Source organism: Indicator indicator, chromosome 21, assembly GCF_027791375.1.
Source record: "Indicator indicator isolate 239-I01 chromosome 21, UM_Iind_1.1, whole genome shotgun sequence".
Taxonomy (NCBI): Eukaryota; Metazoa; Chordata; class Aves; order Piciformes; family Indicatoridae; genus Indicator; species Indicator indicator.
Window position 1 is genome coordinate 1,216,389 of NC_072030.1, and position 20,693 is coordinate 1,237,081.

The 20,693-nt window shown below is 57.1% G+C and overlaps 1 protein-coding gene and 1 pseudogene across 1 annotated transcript in view; both read left to right on the forward strand.

Moving 5' to 3' along the window:
• Positions 1–10,798, forward strand: part of PHRF1 (PHD and ring finger domains 1) — a 36,518-nt gene extending 25,720 nt beyond the window's left edge. Inside the window, exons 14-18 of the mRNA XM_054390718.1 lie at positions 614–3,403; positions 4,949–5,100; positions 6,219–6,422; positions 7,275–7,403; positions 10,511–10,798. Of these exons, the coding sequence (XP_054246693.1) occupies positions 614–3,403; positions 4,949–5,100; positions 6,219–6,422; positions 7,275–7,403; positions 10,511–10,645 (3,410 nt within the window). The 3' untranslated portion in view covers positions 10,646–10,798. The remainder of the gene's footprint in view (positions 1–613; positions 3,404–4,948; positions 5,101–6,218; positions 6,423–7,274; positions 7,404–10,510) is intronic.
• Positions 10,799–13,744: 2,946 nt separating this feature from the next.
• LOC128974176 (malignant fibrous histiocytoma-amplified sequence 1 homolog) lies at positions 13,745–19,567 on the forward strand (annotated as a pseudogene).
• Positions 19,568–20,693: the final 1,126 nt, after the last annotated feature.

Here is a 20,693-nt window from a genome sequence, read left to right on the forward strand (position 1 = left end):
TCAGTTTAGGAAAGATGCAGCTGTCTGCCTTTGAACCTTGAGTACCTAACAAGCAGAACTCTTGGGCTCCCCTGTTACTTTGTGCTGTGTCTGCATATCATAGTGGAGCTGAAAATCATTAGCTCAGGACTAGAATTGTCAGGGCTGGAAGGGACCTCAAGGCTCAGCCAGTTCCAACCCCCTGCCATGGGCAGGGACACCTCACACCACAGCAGGTTGCTCACAGCCACATCCAGCCTGGCTGCAAAAACCTCCAGGGATGAGGCTTCCACCACCTCCCTGGGCAACCTCTGCCAGTCTCTCACCACCCTCATGGGGAACAACTTCTTCCTGACATCCAATCTCAATCTCCCCACTTCTACTTTTGCTCCATCCCCCCAGTCCTGTCACTCCCTGACACCCTCAAAAGTTCCTCCCCAGCTTTCCTGTAGTTCCCTTCAGATCCTGGAAGGCCACCAGAAGGTCTCCTGGGAGCCTTCTCCTCTCCAGACTGAATAGCCCCAACTCTCTCAGTCTGTCCTCATAGGAGAGGTGCTCCAGGCTCCTTGGAGTGGTGTGGGGAGAAGGTCCAGGTGGGTGCTGCAAAGCTGAACTGTTTGCTTGTGTGCCACAGCTCCGCTTCACAGAAAATCAGCCAACGCCTCACGGGCAGATGATGGCTCAGGGCACAGCACCCAGCCCTCTACACTGTACCCAGGGACCACAGCAAGCAGCTCCACTGCTGGACCTTCTGTTTCCTCAGGCCTGAGTGCTTGCACCAGGCCCTCCTCCTCTTCCTCCTCCTCTTCCTCCAGCTTGTTCTCATCGCCTTCAGCCTCAGTGAGCAGGCTTGAGCCTGCAGCAAGCCCTGTGCAGAGCACGTCAGAGAGAGCGAGTGTGAAATCAGAGTATTCCATGACACCCAGGTCTGTCCAGACTCAGAACATAGCTCCTCTGAGCAGGCACGCCTCCAGGGCAGATGAGATGCCCAGGTTTAATGGAAGCTCTAAAAACTCTGCCCCTGCCAGCTCTGCTTCAAAGCCCTTGAGCTGCAGCTCAACCACTGGCTCCGAAGCTGTGGCTGTGAGGCAGCCGCTGAAAGCCCCTCCCAAGAGAATCGACATCTTCGAGCTTCCCAGGATACCAAAGATTAAAAGGGAAAGCAGCAGCAAGCAGGGGGAACCAGAATCTGCAGGAAGCCCCAGCTGTGACATCCCCAGCTCCTGTGTCACCCAGCTGACGGGCAAGGAGAGCAGCCAGCAGGCAGGGAAGGGTGGCAGGGTGGAGAGCCAGAAGTCCAACAGCAGCGAGGCACAGCAGCCAGCCCGGCCCAGCGGGGTGGCCTTCTCCAGCAGTGCAGGGGGCTATGGCAACTCCTCCTCCTCCAGGAGCAAAGGCCCAGGCTCTTTTGAGAGTTTTAAAATCAACATCCCTGGCAACACAGGGCATCCCAGCAGGCTGCCTAACCCAGGCTTCTGCAACACCTTCCGCCCCGTGGACGATAAAGAGCAGCAAAAAGAGGCTCCCTCGCCGCTCTTCTCCATGAAGAAGAAGCAGGTCAAAAGTGAAATCTATGATCCCTTTGAGCCCACAGGGTCGGACTCGAGCTCAGCAAGCAGCAGCCCTGAGAGGCTTGGCTCGGGGATCCCACTGACCACCATCACCAGGACTATTTCCATTGAGCACCCCAAAGTTCAGACCTTCCAAACTGTCCGGCGCTTCACCCCGTGCAAGGTGGAGAACGTCTTTGGGTCCGAGGCTGACTCTGATGCCCCATCTGGTACCAGCGAGGCTCAGGAGGCAGTGAAGGTCAAAAGTAGGCTTGTGGAGCAGATCTCTGACACAGAGGAAGGAGATAGCAGGGCTGAGGAAGACTCTCTAAGCAGTCCTTGCACTTCAGCTGCCGTTAAGCACGTTTCTGATGCAGAGAGTTTAAAAGAGGAGAGCAGGGAGGGCCCTGATGTGTTCTTTAATGCTGAGGAATTGATTCAACCTGACCCGAGTCTGGAAGTAGAGCCAGAGAGTCCCTCCAAGAGCGAAGGGGAGCAGAAAGGCCACAAAGCAGAACCAACAGAGAAGCGCTCGCGGTCCAGATCCTGCTCTAGCTCCCGAGGCAAGAAGAAGCTGAAAAGGAAGAAGGCAGCTGTGAAGGAGCGCAGGACGTCGCCATCGGAGGCGAGGGAGAGAGCACACTCGAGGGACCGAAGCTCCAGATCCACCTCTTGGTCGGGTGGAGAGGAGCACAGCAAAGCTCCCACAGCGAAAGCCAAGGGCAGGAGGTCTTCCACTGACCGCTCCAGCAGTCACGAACGATCGAAGAAGAAGAAAGCCAAGGATAAAACCAAGGATAAGAAGGCAAAATCTTCTTGGTCTAGGGAGAGAAGGAAATCCAGGTCAAGGTCAGGAAGTGCTGGCAGCGCTTGTGAGCTCCATGAGAACAGGAAGAAGAAGAGACGGTCCCAGTCAAGGTCCAGGCGGAGGGGACGCTCCCGCTCCAACAGCACCGAGAGGGCCAAGCGCCGCAAGCACCGGAGAGACAAAAGCCACGAGAGGCACGACAAAGATGGCAGCCTGAGGGCAAGGGGCAGAAAGAGATCCAGGTCCAGGTCTCGGGAGAGGAGAAAGTGGAGGTCTCGGTCTCGTTCTGCGTCACGGACTCGGGAGCACAAAAGCAGCAAGTCCAAGGACAAGAGGCCACGCTCCAGGTCACGCTCCAGGGAGAGGAAGCGCAGGTCAAAGGAGAGCTCCCTTCCTCCTGCACCAGAGAAGGAGCCAAAGCCTGCTGCTGACAGTGTGCCCAGGTGTCTGGAGCTGCCCCATTACATCAAGCAGGAGCCAAAGGAGGATTTAGTACTGGAAGAGCTCTCCATAACCATCCAACCAAACGTCAAACTCGAGGAGATGAGGGCTGAGCGCCCAGCTCCAGTGAGGGAGGTCCAGGAAACCGTGAAGGCAGAGTCCATCTGTCAGGATGTGACCTGTGAAGGTGCGTTCCCTGCCCCAGGCATCACAAACATTTGTGCTCCACTGGGCAGGGTGGATCCTTTTGATGAGGCAGAGCTGATGAGCAGCAGAGATCCAGCAGTGCTCAGTGGCAACACCAACCTGGAGATCACGGTGAAGATTGAGAACACGGCGCTGTGTCCCTCCCTGATGGACCAGCCCCCAAAGAAGGAGGTCATCTTGCACCTGCCAGCTGAGCCTGCACCCACTCAAAGCTCATCCAAGAGCAAGCTCCCAGATTGCGTGAGGGAGGTTAAAGAGGAGTGCCTTGTGTCGAACGAGAAGACACATCACTTCAGGAAGCCTGAACTGGAGGTGGCAGCTCAGGGCCCTGCCTTGAAATCCAAAGCACCAGTGAAAAGAGTGACCTGGAATCTTCAGGAGGAAGAGAGCAGCACCTTGTCTGCTGGAAAAGCTCCAAGTAAGTCTCTTGGTGGTTGAAGCAAGCTGTGTGAGGGTTTGGTGCCTGGCTAGAGCTGGTTGTGGTGTGACAGCTCTGTCAGCTGAGCTGGGGCTGCCAGCCCTGAGAGCTGGCATCTTACAGCCTCACAGATTGCATCAGGTTGGAAGGGAGCCTCCAAGGGCATCTTGTGCACCCTCCTGCAGGCAGCAGGGACACCTCCAGCCAGAGCAGGCTGCCCAGGGACACATCCAGCCTGAGCTGCAATGGCTCCAGGAATGGAGCCTCAACCCCCTCCCTGGGCAGCCTGTTCCAGTGTCTCCCCAGCCTCACTGTGCACAACTTCCTCCTGAGCTCCAACCTAACTCTGCCCTGCTCCAGTTCCAAACCATTGCCCCTGGGTCTATCCCCACAGCCCCTTCTGAACAGTCCCTCCCCAGCCTGCCTGCAGCTCCCCTGCAGATATTGAAATGCAGCTCTGAGGTCTCCCTGCAGCCTTCTCTTCTCCAGCCTGAACAGCCCCAACTCTCCCAGCCTGGCCCCACAGGGGAGGTTCTCCAGCCCTCTGATCATCTTTGTGGCCTCCTCTGGTCCCACTCCAGCAGGTCCATGTCCTTGTGCTGGGTGTCCCATAGCTGGGCACAGCACTCCAAGCAAGTTGCACCCCTTGAAGCCATGAGGTGAGTTGTGTCAGTGCTGGCAGCACAGCTCAGCCAGCCTGCAGCAGCCTGCTGGGTTGTGAAGTGCCCATTGCCCCCTGCCCTTGGAGCTGGCAGCTCCTGATCCACCCTTCCTGCACTTCACCAGGACGCTCGGTTTGCCCTTAGAGCTGAGAAATCCTCAGGACCTAGGAGTGTGACAGAGCTTTGCAGCTCATTGCTGTGAGCTCTGAGCCAAAGTTGCTAGAAGCATGCTCTGGTGAGACCTCACCTGTAGTGCTATGGCATCCTCAACACAAGAGAGACCTGCATCTGATGGAGAGGGTCCAGAGGAGGCCACCAAGATGATCAGAGGGTGGAGAACCTCTCCTATAGGGTCAGACTGGGAGAGTTGGGGCTGTTCAGCCTGCAGAAGAGAAGGCTCCAGGGAGACCTCAGAGCTGCATTTCAGTATCTGCAGGGGACCTGCAGCTGGGGAGGGACTGTTCAGAAGGGGCTGTGGGGATAGGCCCAGGGGCAATGGTTTGGAACTGGAGCAGGGCAGAGTTAGGTTGGAGCTCAGGAGGAAGTTGTGCACAGTGAGGCTGGGGAGACACTGGAACAGGCTGCCCAGGGAGGGGGTTGAGGCTCCATCCCTGGAGCCATTGCAGCTCAGGCTGGATGTGTCCCTGGGCAGCCTGCTCTGGCTGGAGGTGTCCCTGCTGCCTGCAGGGGGTTGGACAAGATGCCCTTGGAGGCTCCCTCCCAGCCTGATGCAATCTGTGATTCTCTGATTATTTTAATTTTTTTTTAATGCAAACTTTGACTAATTCAGTTCAGTTTCTTTTGTTCCAGTTCAGTTTCTTTTGTTCCAGTTCAGTTTCTTTTTGTTCTTAAATCTGTTTTTCCCTTCTCTTGGGTGTCCCAGGGATGCCATTTTACAAACTTCAGCGAGCAAAAGAAGTCGCCTGGAAACCAGAGGACTTGAACCAAACCTTAAATCAGGTGCAGTTAAATGAGCCTCCTCCAACCAATTATATGATTCCTGAGCCTATGTTTCCTGATGTAGATTCCTCTCAGGTTGGTTCCTCCTCTCCCAGCACCCCAGTGTCATGGAAGGCATCCCACCTCATCTGTGCCCTCGCTCTGCACCACCTTCCTCCCATGGCAGAGGTGCCCCTCCTCTGTGAGTGGCACATTTCATTCACCCCAGCAACCCCCTCTCCATCTGAGCTCTGTGGGCCTTGCACTTCAAGCAGCACATTTTCATTCTGCTCTCTACATGCAGCTTCTGTTTTCAGCAGTGGTGGAGAGTTGGTGCTGGTTGAGAAGCTCTCAGCTTCTCCCTGATTGTGAGCAGGCTGTACAGAACTGACCAGGTGGCACTGCTGCCTGTCACCTGTTTGTCCTGTCCCCCAGTTAAAGGTGAGCAGCACTGGTGCTGGCTCCTGGTGCACAGAGGTCTGGAGAATGATTGAGAGGAGAAATTGTTCTCCAGTCTGAGTGGGTAAGCCCAGAAGGCCACTTGAATCCTGGGCTGCATCAAAAGCAGTGTGGCCAGCAGGTCAGGAGAGGTGATTCTGCCCCTCTGCTCTGGTGAGACCTCACCTAGAGTGCTGTGTCCTTCTCTGGGATCCACAACACAAGAGGGACAAGGAGATGTTGGAGAGGGTCCAAAGGAGGGCACAAAGATGATCAGGGGCTGGAGAACCTCCCCTATGGGGCCAGGCTGGGAGAGTTGGGGCTGTTCAGCCTGCAGAAGAGAAGGCTCCAGGGAGACCTCAGAGCTGCATTTCAGTATCTGCAGGGGACCTGCAGGCAGGCTGGGGAGGGACTGTTCAGAAGGGGCTGTAGGGATAGGCCCAGGGGCAATGGTTTGGAACTGGAGCAGGGCAGAGTTAGGTTGGAGCTCAGGAGGAAGTTGTGCACAGTGAGGCTGGGGAGACACTGGAACAGGCTGCCCAGGGAGGGGGTTGAGGCTTCATCCCTGGAGCCATTGCAGCTCAGGCTGGATGTGTCCCTGGGCAGCCTGCTCTGGCTGGAGCTGTCCCTGCTGCCTGCAGGGGGGTGCACAAGATGCCCTTGGAGGCTCCCTTCCAGCCCCATGCCATCTGTGAAGCTGTGCTGAAGGCAGCTCTGCCAGTCCTGTCCTGGCGCTCTCCCCAGCAGGAGCATTCACAGTGCTGTCTGCTCCCCAGCTGTACTGCCAGGCGCTGCCCGCGGTGCCCTGCAGCCTGCCCTGCACATCTCCCTGCCAGCCCTGCCTGCCCTGCGGCCCTGCCCGCAGCCTCACCCCCGAGCCGGGCACCGTTGCCACCGCCCCCGAGCCGGGCACGCAGCCTGCCGCCCAGGAGAGGAGCAGAGCACCCAGAGCTGTGCTGGATAAAAGCAAGAACGAGGAGGTGAGAGGGTGGGCACAGGCAGGGGGTGGGCACAGGCACGGGGTGCTCCTCAGCCTGCCTTGCACCAAGCTCTGGGCAGCTGGTGTCCTGCACTTGGGCTGGGGCAGTAGCCAGGGTCAAGCCAATTCTGGTGCCCCCAACACAAGGAGGACCTGGAGCTGCTGCAGAGGGTCCAGAGGAGGCCACCAAGATGAGCAGAGGGCTGCAGAACCTCCCCTGTGAGGCCAGGCTGGGAGAGTTGGGGCTGTTCAGCCTGGAGAAGAGAAGGCTCCAGGGAGACCTCAGAGCAGCTTCCAGTACCTGAAGGGCTCCAGGAGAGCTGGGGAGGGACTTTGGCCAAGGGCTGGGAGTGCCAGGCTGAGGGACAATGGCTTGGAGCTGGGAGAGGGGAGATTGAGAGTGGAGAGGAGGAGGAAATTGTTGAGAGTGAGTGTGGGGAGAGACTGGCACAGGTTGCCCAGGGAGGCTGTGGCTGCCTCCTGCCTGGAGGTGTTCCAGGCCAGGCTGGATGAGACCCTGAGCAAGCTGTGCTGGTGGGAGGTGTCCCTGCCAATGGCAGGGGGTTGGGGCTGGATGAGCTTTGAGGTCCATTCCAACCTGAGCCATTCTGGGATTCTATGGTACTGCAGTCACTTGTTTCAAACCTGTCCTTTAAGGCATACTGGAAATGTTCCATGAACCAAAGGTTCCTTGTAGCCCAAAATGATGTTTGAGGGCTGTTTGCAGTTAAGGAAATCCCTTTGAGTCTCACTTTGGGTGGTTGAAAAGATGAAACTTCCATTGCTGGAGCATTTCTGAGAGGAACAGGTGGAGAAACTGTCCCCAGGGTAACCACTTCTGTCTGCTGTGCAGTACATGAAGAAGCTCCACATGCAGGAGAGGGCTGTGGAAGAAGTGAAGCTTGCAATCAAACCTTTCTACCAGAAGAGGGAGATCACCAAGGACGAGTACAAGAGCATCCTGAGGAAAGCTGTGCAGAAGGTGAGGAGGCAGGGGAACAGCTGGGAGCTGGAGGAGGACAGATGGAGACTGGAGAACAGGAAGAAATTGTTGAGAGTGAGGCTGGGGAGGGGCTGGAACAGGTTGCCCAGGGAGGCTGTGGCTGCCTCCTGCCTGGAGGTGTTAAGCCCAGGCTGGATGAGGCCCTGAGCAAGCTGGGCTGGAGGGAGGTGTCCCTGCCCATGGCAGGGGTTGGAACTGGATGAGCTTTGAGCTCCTTTCCAACCCAACCCATTCTGTGATCCCACGAAGCTATAAACACCAAAAGCCCATGCAGACACCATGGCTGTGAATCTGCCCTCCAGCTTCAGATTGTGTCTTTCAAGCCTGTTCCCAACCTTTCTGTCAGAAACTCCAATACAGCTCAACCCCCCAACATTGTGTTTCTCCTGCAACCCCCTGTCAGTACAAAGTGGAGTGTCCTCTCCTCCTTGCAAGAAAGCACAGGGTGGCAGGTAGGTCTCTGACAGTGTCAGATCTCAAGGAGAAGCTGTAAAGAAGGTGGTGATCCTGAAGGTCCCTTCCAACCCAACCCATTCTGTGTTTCTATGAGATGGTGAGGAGCAGGAGCTCTGCAGCCCTGTAAATAAGCAGCAGGACTTTGTCCTGTGCTGCCCAGCATCAGCAGTGACCTCCAGACCTTTGGAGTCTGACTCATGCTCTGCAGTGGTGGAGCAATGGTTGCTTCAGGTAGCACCAATGAGAGCTGCCAGAGGAGAATGTTCTCAGTGCTCCAGAGTGCTGCTAAGCTGCAGCTGCCTGAGCTGCTCATGACCTGCTGCCTGCCTTGGGTGACAACAGCCAAAGCTCTCTTGTGAAGAACTTTGTTCCCTCAGTGTCTTTGGTGTCCCTGAACTTTGAAGGAAGGCCTTGCAGTTTGGCTGATGTTGAATTCTGTCTCAGATCTGACCAGAGTATGGCTAAAAAACATCTGATCAGCAGGGAAATGTTGTCTTGTGAGAAATGCAGTGCTCTGAAATGATACACAAGAAGGACACTGAGGGCTGGATCAGGGCCAGAGAAGGGCAATGGAGCTGGGGAAGGGTCTGGAGAACAGGGCTGGGGAGGAGCAGCTGAGGGAGCTGGGGGTGTTCAGGGTGGAGAAGAGGAGGCTGAGAGGAGACCTCTACAGCTCCCTGAAAGGAGGTTGGAGTGAGGTTGGGGTTGGTATCTCCTCACAGCTCCACATTGGGTTGGAAGGGAGCCTCCAAGGGCATCTTGTGCACCCCCCTGCAGGCAGCAGGGACACCTCCAGCCAGAGCAGGCTGCCCAGGGACACATCCAGCCTGAGCTGGAATGGCTCCAGGGATGGAGCCTCAAGCACCTCCTTGGGCAGCCTGAGTAACTAGTTGCAGGATGAGAGGAAATGGCCTCAAGTTGCACCAGGGGAGGTTTAGGTTGGACATGTGGAACAATTCCTTTCCCAAAAGGGTTGTCAAGGCCTGGCCCAGGCTGCCCAGGGCAGTGGTGGAGTCCCCATCCCTAGGAAGGTTTAAAAGCTGAGGTGCTGTGGGAGATGGTTTAGTACCAGACTTGCTAGTGCTGAGTCAGTGTCTGAATTTGATGACCTTAAAAGTCTTTTCCAGCCTGTCTGATTCTATCCTCGAGAAAGCTGTACCCTCAAATCCATCATCAGTCAGCATTCCTGAGTGATGCCTGCAATTCCACATCTTGTGTGTCACCATCAGGGTGGCTTGGGGCACAGCAGTTCCTGCTGAGGTCGCTGTGAATGCTTCTCTAAACGCTGAAAAAGTTCATTGTAGGCTCTGGTCTCTTTCAGATCTTAAAATGGGCCCTCAGCAGTGCCAGATTCTTTTAAACTGAGCATCACTTCCTCAAAAATCAGCAGAGAGCTGGGAAATGGACACTGCTGGGTTGCCATTTCTCACGTAACGGGGTGGAGGAGGAAGAGCCTGTGGTGAAAACGCTTCTGCTGTAGGTGCTTCTGCCCCGCGTTGGCGCTCAGGAGAGAAGCCCTGGGCTGTTTGTACAATGCTTCAAGTACAATAGAATCCTAGAGTCAGAGTTGTTTGGGTTGGAAGAGACCTCTAAGATCACTGACTCAAACTATCAACCCAACCCCCACCACTGCCATCAAACCATGTCCCAAAGTGCCATGGCCACAGGGTTCTTGAACACCTCCAGGCATGGGGACTCCAGCACCTCCCTGGGCAGCCTCTGCCAATCCCTGACCACTCTTGCAGCAAAGAAGTTTTTCCTCCTCTCCAAACTGACCCTCCCCTGGCACAATTTCAGGCCAGTTCCTCCCCTCCTATCACCTGAGGCTGGGGAAAGAGACCTACACCAGTGTCACTCCAGCCTTTCAGAGAGCAATGAGGTCTCCCCTCAGCCTCCTCTTCTTCAGACTGAGCAACCCCCAGGTCCCTCAGCTGCTCCTCCCCAGCCCTGTTCTCCAGACCCTTCCCAGCTTTGTAGCCCTTCACTGACCTTCTCCACCCTTCAATGTCCTTCTTGGCTTGTTGAGCCCAAAACTGAACCCATCACTCAAGGTGTGGCCTCACAGTGCTGAATCCAGGGGTACAATCTCTGCCCTGCTCCTGCTGCCCACACCATTGCTGATCCAGGCCAGGCTGCTGGTGCCCTTCTTGCCCAGCTGGGCAGACCCTGGCTCATGTTCAGCTGCTGCCAACCAGCACCCCCAGGTCCTTCTCTGCTGGGCAGTTTCCAGCCATGCTGCCCCCAGCCTGGAGCCTTCCTGGGGTTGTTGTGACTGAGGTGCAGGACCCAGCCCTTGGCCTTGTTGAACCTCAGCCCATTGGCCTCAGACCCTTGCATCCAGCCTGTACAGATCCCTCTGCAGAGCCTTCCTGCCCTCCAGCAGATCAACACTGCCAGCTGCCTGAGGGTGCCTCAATCCCCTCACCCAGATCACTGATAAAGGAATCAAAGGGAACTGGCTCAGCAGTGAGCCCTGGGGGTAACATTCCTGCTACCAAGTTTGTTGCTCTGTGTGTGTGACTGGAGGCCTTGTGCAGGAATTGCTGCCCTGGGGAGCTTGGGGGGCTTCTCCCTGTCCCCTTCCTGCCCTGCTGTACGCTGACCGAACTCCTTCTGCTGCCCCCTTCTAGATCTGCCACAGCAAAAGCGGAGAGATCAACCCCATGAAGGTGGCCAACCTGGTGAAGGCCTACGTGGAGAAGTACAAACACATGAGGAAACACAAGAAAGCTGATGGGGAAGACACCAGGGAGGTGGAAAACTGAGAGCAAGCCACGGCCCAGCACGGCTTGGACTGAAGCTGCATCCTGCCTGCCAAGGCTGCGCCGCAGGCAGGAGGAGCAGGGAGGCTGCACCCAGCTGCTGAGAACAGGACCTACCTGCAGCACCTTCTTGTGAAGGGATGACCTTGGGTTTGTTGTTTGGTGGTTTTTTTTTTGTTGTTTTTTTTTTTTAGTTGTTTTGTTTTGTTTTTTCTTTTTGGATGAGCTCCAGATGTAGAACTCAAGAACAATCCAACTCCTCAGGCCAGCAGAGTCAGTGGAGGGGAGGTGCAGAAGCCCTTGGGGGCTCTCCCGGATCGCTGCCCATTTCAGGGTTCCTTTGATCACTTCTTTTCGTGGCAGGGTGGGGGGGACCTGTGCACTTGTGTCTTGCTTAAAGTTTGAAACTGGACCCCCCCACACACACTTTGGGTTTTTGTCCCCTCCAGTCTGTCCACTGTCCCCTGGTGTTTATTTATGGGGGGTACTGATTGTCTTTCATACTTGAACCGCTGTCTTTTTAGCCCCCGCCGGGTGGTGAGCAAAGCTTTATCGGCTCCCTGTCCCCTTGGGGACTGGCAAGAAAGGAGCTCACCTTTATAAACTGACTTCAGAATCACTGCTCAGGCCCTGGTGTTTCTTTTGCCCTTCTGTTGGCAGTGTCTTCTTTAGCCAGAGGGTCAGGTTTTTGGGGCTGGGAGGATCGTTGCACTTGTGTAAGTAAAAAGCACTGAGGGCCAGGCGCACGGCTGCCCGGCGGGAGGAGAGGAAGGGAAAAAGGAGAGCAGGGGGAATTGCCAGGAGCAGGCTGGAGAGGTGAGGTGGATCTGATGTACAAAGCAGAGATGTGACAGAGTTTATAAAGTTATTTTGAACGGTTGTAGTCCCTCAGCAGGTGTCTTTTGTTTGTCTTGCAGCTTGCCTCTGTCTCACCCTGCCTGCTTGGCTCTCTGCAAGCAGTGCTGGGACCCTAGGAAAGGGTTGGAGCTCAACAGCTGATGGCTCCTCCTGCTCTGTGGGCATCACACAGTCACAGAATGCATCAGGCTGGAAGGGATCCTCCAAGGGCATCTTGTGCACCCCCCTGCAGGCAGCAGGGACACCTCCAGCCAGAGCAGGCTGCCCAGGGACACATCCAGCCTGAGCTGCAATGGCTCCAGGGATGGAGCCTCAACCCCCTCCCTGGGCAGCCTGTTCCAGTGTCTCCCCAGCCTCACTGTGCACAACTTCCTCCTGAGCTCCAACCTAACTCTGCCCTGCTCCAGTTCCAAACCATTGCCCCTGGGCCTATCCCCACAGCCCCTTCAGAACAGTCCCTCCCCAGCCTGCCTGCAGCTCCCCTGCAGATATTGAAATGCAGCTCTGAGGTCTCCCTGCAGCCTTCTCTTCTCCAGCCTGAACAGCCCCAACTCTCCCAGCCTGGCCTCACAGGGGAGGTTCTCCAGCCTCTGATCATCTTGGTGGCCTCCTCTGGACCCTCTCCATCAGGTTCATGTCCCTCTTGTGTTGCCCCAGAGCTGCACACAGTGCTCCAGGTGAGGTCACAGCAGAGGGGCAGGATCCCCTCTCTCCATCTGCTGGCCACAACCCTGCAGATGGAGTGGGGTCACAAATTCAAACCCAGCTCATGGATTTTTTGACAAAGTTCAGAAGCCTTTGTGGCACTGCTGGCAGCAGAGCAGCAGATGGTGCTGGAGCTGAGTGCACTTTGGGCTGGGAAAGGGACAGAGAAACAGCCCTGGAATAACCTGCTCACATGAGTGGGAGAGAGTTGGTGGTGTGGAAGCCAAAGCCTGGTCAAATAGCAGAAGCAAAGCACACTGCTGGTGGCTGAGGGGCCTGGGGGCTGCCAGGACCTCCTAATGGCACCACCCTGCTGACCAGGCAGATGATGTCAGTCTGTGCTGTTCCTCAGACTGGTTTCACTGTTTCAAGTCCCACTGAAGCAGCTGTGAAGATAAAGTGAAGTCTGTTCCAAGCTGCATTAAGACACCTGTGCTGTGAGTACCTCTGCCAGGGAGGGCTGTGTGTGCCCAGTTAGCCCTGCCAGGGAGGGTTGTGAGAGCCTAGGTACCCCTGCCAGGGAGGGCTGCGTGTGCCCAGTTAGCCCTGCCAGGGAGGGGACTGAGTGCCAAGTACCCCTGCCAGGGAGGGCTGTGAGTGCCCAGGTGCCCCTGCCAGGGAGGGATGTGAATACCCAATTACTTCTGCCAGGGAGGGCTGTGAATGCCCAGGTACCCCTGCCAGGGAGGGCTGTGAGTGCCCAGGTACCCCTGCCAGGGAGGGCTGGGCGTGCCCTGTTTGCTGTGCCAGGGAGGGCTGTGTGTGCCCAGGTACCCCTGCCCCTGCCTGGCACAGCCCCCAGCCTGCAGCTCCTCTCTCCCTGCAGTTGCCCTGCAGATAACTGCCCCCAAGTGAGCTGCCCCGGGGCAGAGGCAGCAGAGCTGTGCCTCAAGTGCCTCCTCTCCTGCTTCTGCCTGACCCTCTGGGCTCGGGGCTGGCATCAGCTGAAGGGAGGGAAGGAAACCCAAACCTTCCTTTGTGCAACACATCAGGAGGGCTGGCAGCAGCATGGCTCCTAGGAGTGCCTGTGCCATCCTCTGCAGCAGTGGTGCCACCAAAAGTGCCCTTAGCTGCTGGCAGAGGCTGACCCAGGAGCTGCTCTGCCACCCTCTTTGTCTGGGAGGTGACCTCCAGAGCTGCTTCTGGGGCACGGTCCTGGTGTCTGGGCAGAGGTGCTTGGGTTGTTGGGAGCTACTCAGGAGGGAGGGAGGGATGGGTGGATGGATGGAAGGGTGGATGGAAGGATGGGTGGATGGATGCATGAATGGATGGAAGGATGGGTGGATGGATGGAAGAATGGATGGAAGAATGGATAGATGGATAAATAAAGGGATGGGTGGATGGGTGGATAAATGGATGGAAGGAAGGATGGGTGGATAAATGGAGAGATGGAAGGATGGATAAATGGATGGATGGATGGAGGAACCAAGGGTGGTGTCCTGGGCAGAACTGGGGGAGGCAGGGAGCCAAACCAGGGGAGGAAATGAAAGGGGGAGGCCAAGCAGCTGGAGGATCCAGCTGGAGCCATGCCACAGAGCCATGCCCCAGCCCAGGGCCTGTGAGTAGCTACTCCAGGTCTCTGCTCTGGGGTAGTGCAGGGCTGAGAGCCCTTGGGGTGGCCTCTCTGATGGTGCTGGAGGAGAGGCTGGGGTCTGGAAGCTCAGCCTCCTGCTGGGTTGGTGGCAGGCCCCAGGTTTAGGTGGTGAGAAGCGGCAATGAGTCAGCCCTGAGCATTGTGCAAGGGGCTGCAAGGGGAAGTGAAACGTGGCAGAGGAAAGCAAAGCTGCCCACATCGTGTGCCAGTGTGGTGTCATCCCCATCCAGCAGCCCCCTGATGCTCTTCTCACAGGCAAAGCTCTCTGCCCTCAGCACCCTCCTGCTGGGATGCTCTTGGCCATCCCAGAGTCCCTCCTCATGCTCCTTGTCCTGCAGGGACTCTGCTGTCTCTGTGCTGTTTCCCCAGGCCTCAGGGCCAGGAGCATCTCTGTGGGGCATTGCAGTGTGGCCCTGGAGCAGGGCAGGATGTGAGAGAGGAAGTGTCTGACCTCACCAGCTCCAGCGTCCAGGCAGCTCCCTGGCTGTGGGGGAGAGCTGAGGGCAGCTCTCTGGAGAGCAGCTCTCCTCCAGACATCAGCTCAGCCCTGCCAGCCATTGCTGGGGCTAGAACCCTGCTGGCTTCAGGGTGCAGCCTATGATCCAAGCCCTGTGAGATGTCCAGCTGCATCTGCAGCTTGGATCATAGGCTCACAGAATGGGAGGGCTTGGAAGGGACCTCTGAGGGTCATTGAGTCCAACCCCGCTGCCAGAGCAGGGTCACCCAGGGCAGGGCACACAGGAACACAGCCAGCTGGGGCTTGAAAGTCTCCAGAAAAGGAGACTCCACAACCTCTCTGGGCAGCCTGCTCCAGGCTCCAGCACCCTCACACCAAAGAAGTTTCTCCTCATGTTGAGGTGGAACCTCCTGGGTTCCAGTTTGTGTCCATTGCCTCTTGTCCTATCATAGGACAGCACTGAACAGAGCCGGGCCCCTTCTGCTTGGCACAATGATGATGCTTGGGCTACAGGGCACTGGCTGGTGGACTCCATGTCAGAGACTCATAGAATGGTTTGACCTGGAAGAGATCTCAAAGCTCATTCATTTCCAATCCCTTGCCATGGGCAGGGACACCTCCCACCAGCCCAGCTTGCTCAAGACCTCATCCAGCCTGGCCTTGAACACCTCCAGGCAGGAGGCAGCCACAGCCTCCCTGGGAGGTTTCTTCCTGTGTCTCCAGACTCAGCTAAGATCTTTGTGCCTCAGCTTTGGGCCCTCTCTTGAGGGGCCACAGAAGCTGCCCAAGCAGCAGCTGTGGTCATGCTGTCCAGCCAGCTCTTGTGGTGTGCCTCTGCTTTTCCTTGCTGCCCAAAGGACCCCAAAGTCATGCAGAGCTCTAGGGAAAATGTGGTCTGCAGCCCAAAGGGTGCCAGTCCCTCACCCACCTTCCCTGTCTCTACCTGCCCAGGTCAGCAGCAGGAGGACTGCTTGCAGCAGGTGACTCTCTCTGTGCTCTGAGTCCTGCCTCCAGAGGTCCTGAGCAGCCATGCTCTGGAGAGTCTCAGCCTCAACAGGAGCAAGCTCAGGACACCCCTGGCATTGCCAAGCTTTGCCACCTGAAGAAGCTGATACTGTCCAAGAATGAGGTTGTGGACTTCCCCAGGGAGAGCCAGAGCCTGGGCTGCCTGGAACAGCTTGGGCTGAGTCAGAACCAACCCCAGGTCATCCCAGGGGTGATTTCCTCTCCCCAGGCTTCAGCCCTTGAGGCTGAGCAGCAACCATCTCAGTGCCCTCCTCAGGGACCTGTTGCAGCCACTGTTCTGAGGGCAGCAGCTGGATGCATGCAGAGTGCAGGATTCCTTAGCTGACCAATTCCTTAGCACACTTGCACCCTTCCATGGGTGCCAAGAGCCACACCCTGGCACCCTGGTCTTGGAGCATGCTGCAGGAACCACCTCCTTGGCATGCTGGCAGCTCCCACTGGGAATGGATTTGAGCTTACAGATGTGGCTGGTGTTTGCTGGGTAAGGATTGATAACAAAGTACAGAAAGAGCCACTCTGAGCAAGAGCCTCTGGGGTTAGGGACTTAGGGTAGGGACAGCCTGGGGGGTTAGGGACTTAAGGAACAGCCTGGGGGGGTTAGGGCTGCTGGGGACTTCTGCTTCTCTCAGTTTGCTGCTTCTGGCCAGGGCTGTGGTGTGGGGATGCTGCTAGGGATGAGCTCAGGACTTCTCTTGGCTGCTTCCTCTGCTAAGGGCTTCCAGGACTGCTCTAAGTGGGACTCTGAGACTCTGTAGTGCAGCAGTGAAGGACTTCTGGGAGGACTTCTGAGCTTCTCTGCTCTCTGCATGTCTGCAATCTCATTGCTACATGGCAGTGCAGTTCCTGCCTCCATTCATCACCCAATGGCACCTCCTTACAAGGGGTCTACAACTACATTCAGCTCCCCAGACCCAGGGGAGCAATAGGACCTGTCAAGGTGTCAAGGCAGCCTCCAGTACCTCAACATCTCCAACAACCTGTTCTGGACCTTCCCCCCAGCCTGTGCTGAAGCTGAAGTGCCTACAGGAGCTCCATGTGCAGAATAATGCCCTTCTCAAACTCCCCAGGGAGCTCTTCCAGGGGCCAAGCCAAGGGGACCCCTCCAGGAGCCCCCCAGTGAAGTGTGCCCCAGGGGCATCCAATAGACCTGCAGTGACTTCAAGCAGCTTCAACACAGTGCAGAGCAGCAGGAGGACAAGAGGGTCAAGGCCATGTTCCTGGGGGCCTCCCTGGCAGGGAAGTCCACCAGCTGCAAAAGCCTGAGGTTAGTCTGCCCAGGGAGGTGGTGGAGTCACCATCCCTGGAAGTGTTTAAAATAAGCCTGGATGAGGCACTTCATGCCATGGTTTAGTTGGTTAGATGGTGCTGGATGATCTTGAAGGTCTTTTCCAGCCTGGTTAGTGCTGTGATTCTGTGCAGGGCAAACCAAGGTGATGCCCAAGGAAGAGCAAATGGTTGGGATAGAGATCAGTGAGTTCCAGATCAAGGACTTCACCTTCCTCTGCTGGGACCTCGCTGGGCAGCTGCAGTCCTACCTGACCCACCAGGCTGCGTCAGCCCACAGGCACTCCTCATCCTCCCCCTCAGGGTCCACAGAGAATTGTCAGGGTTGGAAGTGACCTCAAGGCTCAGCCAGTTCCAACCCCCTGCCATGGGCAGGGACACCTCACACCACAGCAGGTTGCTCACAGCCACATCCAGCCTGGCTGCAAAAACCTCCAGGGATGAAGCTTCCACCACCTCCCTGGGCAACCTGTGCCAGTCTCTCACCACCCTCATGGGGAAGAGCTTCTTCCTCACATCCAATCTGAATCTCCCCACTTCTAGATTTGCTCTGTTTAAGTGCTGGAGCTGGCTGTGCCTGTCCATGGCAGGGGGCTTGGAACTGGATGATCCCTGAGGTCCCTCCCAACCCTGACAGTTCTGTGACTGATTCTGTGGTTTGCATTCCAAGTGCAGTGGAAGAAGGGAAAAGGGATTGGGGAAGCTTTCCTCACTGTGGGGTCACACAGCTCCTGCTGGCCCTCCATGGCTTCTTGCTGCAGGAGTGCTCAGCTCTCCCTTCCTGCTGCTGCAGCTGACTCTTAATGAAGCCTCCAAACCTGTCACAGAATCACAGAATGGGTTGGGTTGGAAGGGAGCTCAAAGCTCAGCCAGTCCCAGGGGCATGGACACCTCCCCCCAGCCCAGCTTGCTCAGGGCCTCATCCAGCCTGGCCTTGAGCACCTCCAGGGAGGAGGCAGCCACAGCCTCCCTGGGCAACCTGTGCCAGTCTCTCCCCACCCTCATTGTGCAGAACTTCCTCCTAATGTCCAACCTAAATCTCCCCAGCTCCAGTTTCAAACCATTCCCTCTTTTTCTGGCATTCCCAGCCCTTCTCCAAAGTCCCTCCCCAGCTCTCCTGGAGCCCCTTCAGGTACTGGAAGGCAGCTCTGAGGTCTCCCTGGAGCCTTCTCTTCTCCAGGCTGAACACCCCCAGCTCCCTCAGCCTGTCCCCATAACAGAGCTGCTCCAACTCCCTGAACATTTTCTTGACCTCCTCTGCCCTCTCTCCATCAGGTCCATGTCCTTCCTGTGCCGAGGGCTCCAGACCTTGAAGGTCTTCTGATTAGCTTGGTACCTAGGGAGGCAGAGAAAGCAAGCCCCAGGACACACAGGACACACAGCACTCCAGGTGAGGTCTCCCCAGAGCAGAGCAAAGTGACAGATTGGCCATGGACTGTAATATGACCATTGAAGACATTTATTAGGACACCTGAGGGCCTTTTATCCCTGCCCAGAGACAGGTGATGTGGCACACAACAGACACCAAGACCAGAGCTGTGCCACTCAGCTCCTTCTAACCTAACTGGCATCCCCTCTGGGTGCAGAGGAGCAGCCCTGCAGCTGCACTACAGCAACAAGCACACAGAGCTTTTGCTGTTGGTTCTGCTTTCTTCCCTGCAAGGTCAGGGCTGTCTTGGAGAGCTGATTTTCTCACACAGCATCCCCAGGCTGTCAGCTCACTTGCACAGAGTCTTCTTTCTTTGTTTCTTCTGCTGTTGCTGCTCCAGCCCCCACAAATCCCCTCTCTGGCTCTGCTGGCAGTGCTGCTTTGGATGCAGCCCAGGCTGCCCTTGGCCTTCAGTGCTGCCAGCTCACACTGCCTGCTCCTCTCCAGCTTCTCATCCCCCAGCATCCTCAAGTCCTTCCCCTCAGGGCTGCTTTCTATCACCTCCTCCCCCAACCTGTACTGACAGTGAGGATTGTCCCAGAACCAGCTGGCTGAGGATCTACAGCATCAGACAAGACTTTGGGACTTGCTTTCTCTGCCTCTCCAGGTACCAAGCCAAGGAGGAGACCTTCAAGGAAGCTTCCACAACCTGTTCATGGGAGTCCCCAGCTGGGTGGTGCTTCCGGTGGACTGCTGCCAGGAGGAGGAGAAGAGGCAGGACATGCTGGCCAAGGTGAGGGCCAAGCTGGCAGAGAGAAGCAGCAACCTGGCTCACTTCAGGAGGGCAGCCAGGAGCCCGAGGTTTGCCTGGAGCCGTGGCAGAGGCTGAAGGAGCTGGAGAGCTGCACAGTGAGCACAGGGCTGAGCCCAGCATGGTCCTTGCTGCCTGTGGCCACCCTCTTGTCCCTTGCAGGCCAGCAGGGTGTGGGTGGTGCTCAGGCAGCTGTCTGCTGCACCAGCTGCTCTGCAGGGCTGGGCTGGAGCTGGGACCCCCTGGGTCCTTGACCCTGCTCCTTAATGGGCATCTCCTGTGGCTTCCAGCAAGTGTCTGGGAGGGAGCAGTGGTCATCCCCAGGGATTCTCTGGAGTGGGAGGGAGCAGTGGCCATCCCCAGGGATTCTCTGGGACCTGCCACAGAACAAAGGTGTGGAGGCAGCACCCTCTGAGTGGAGGCAGTCATGTGTCCCACCCTGGGTGACCTCCTTGGCATTAGTTCCCTCCTTCAGCCCAGAGGCTAAAAGCCTCTTCTGGAGGTGCTTTTGGCAGCTGTGTCCTTCCTCTCTTCCAGATCTTGGCCCTAGTGGCTGCCAACTGCATGGATCACTGTCACATCAGGGGCCACCATTCTGCAGCAGGTGAAGAACCAGGAGCTCTTCCAGAGGTGGTCTGGGTGCTGCCAGCCAGGTGGAAGCTGCCATCATGGCTATGGCACAGAGTCAGGAGCTGGCAGCCCATGGTGAGAGGTCCTCCACCCCCACAGCACCTCCTTGGGAGGCCCTGTGGCTGGATGTGCTCCCTGGAGCCTGCTGCACCTTCTGGCCCTCCTCCTGTGGTGCTGGGGGTGGCTGCTGAAGGCCTTGCAGCTTTGCTGCTGGGGCATTGAGTGCTGCAGCTCTGGCACTATGGGCATCTGCCTGCAGAGCTCTTGAGGAAGGAAGAGGCCAAGGGAGCCCTCACCAGAAGGCTCTGCCAACATCTACCAACCTCTGGCTGGAGGGATAGAATGGTCTGGGTTGGCAGGGACCTCCTAGGCTCATCCAGTCCAAACCCCTCTGCAGTCAGCAGGGCCATCCTCCACTAGCTCAGGTGGCCCAGAGGTACCCTGAGCTGGCCAAAGCTTGCATCAGGGCCCAATGCTGGGCCAGTTCTCTGTAACATCTTCAGCAGCAATGGTCTGGGTGGGGGGAGTGAGGCACCCTCAGGCAGTCTGCAGGGGACAGCAAGTCTCTGATGTGCTGGAGGACAGGAAGGCTCTGCAGAGGGACCTGTCCAGGCTGCATCCATGGCTGAGGCCAAGGGGCTGAGGTTCAACAAGACCAAGGGCTGGGTCCTGCACCTCAGTCACAACAACCCTCAGGAAGTCTCCAGCCTGGGGCAGAGTGGTTGGAAACTGCCCAGCAGAGAAGGACCTGGGGGTGCTGGCTGGCAGCAGCTGGAGATGAGCCAGGGGGTGCCCACGTGGGCAAGAAGGGCACCAGCAGCCTGGCCTGGATCAGCAATGGTGTGGGCAGCAGGGCAGGGATGGTGCCCCTGGACTTGGCACTGTGAGGCCACACCTTGAGTGCTGGGTTCAGTTTTGGGCTCCTCACTCCCAGAAGGACATTGAGGAGCTGGAGCAGGGCCAGAGAAGGGCAACCAAGCTGGGGAAGGGTCTGGAGGACAGGGCTGGGGAGGAGCAGCTGAGGGAGCTGGGGTTACTCCATCTCCAAGGAGTAGCTCTGGACCAGCAGGGAGGAAGGTGACAAAGGATTCCTTGGGTTAAGCCAAAGCCAAGGTGGCCTCAACATGTCATGGCTGCAGCCTTAAAGCTTGGAAATAAATCAGATTGCAACAGGTTGGAAGGGAGCCTCCAAGGGCATCTTGTGCACCCCCCTGCAGGCAGCAGGGACACCTCCAGCCAGAGCAGGCTGCCCAGGGACACATCCAGCCTGAGCTGGAATGGCTCCAGGGATGGAGCCTCAACCCCCTCCCTGGGCAG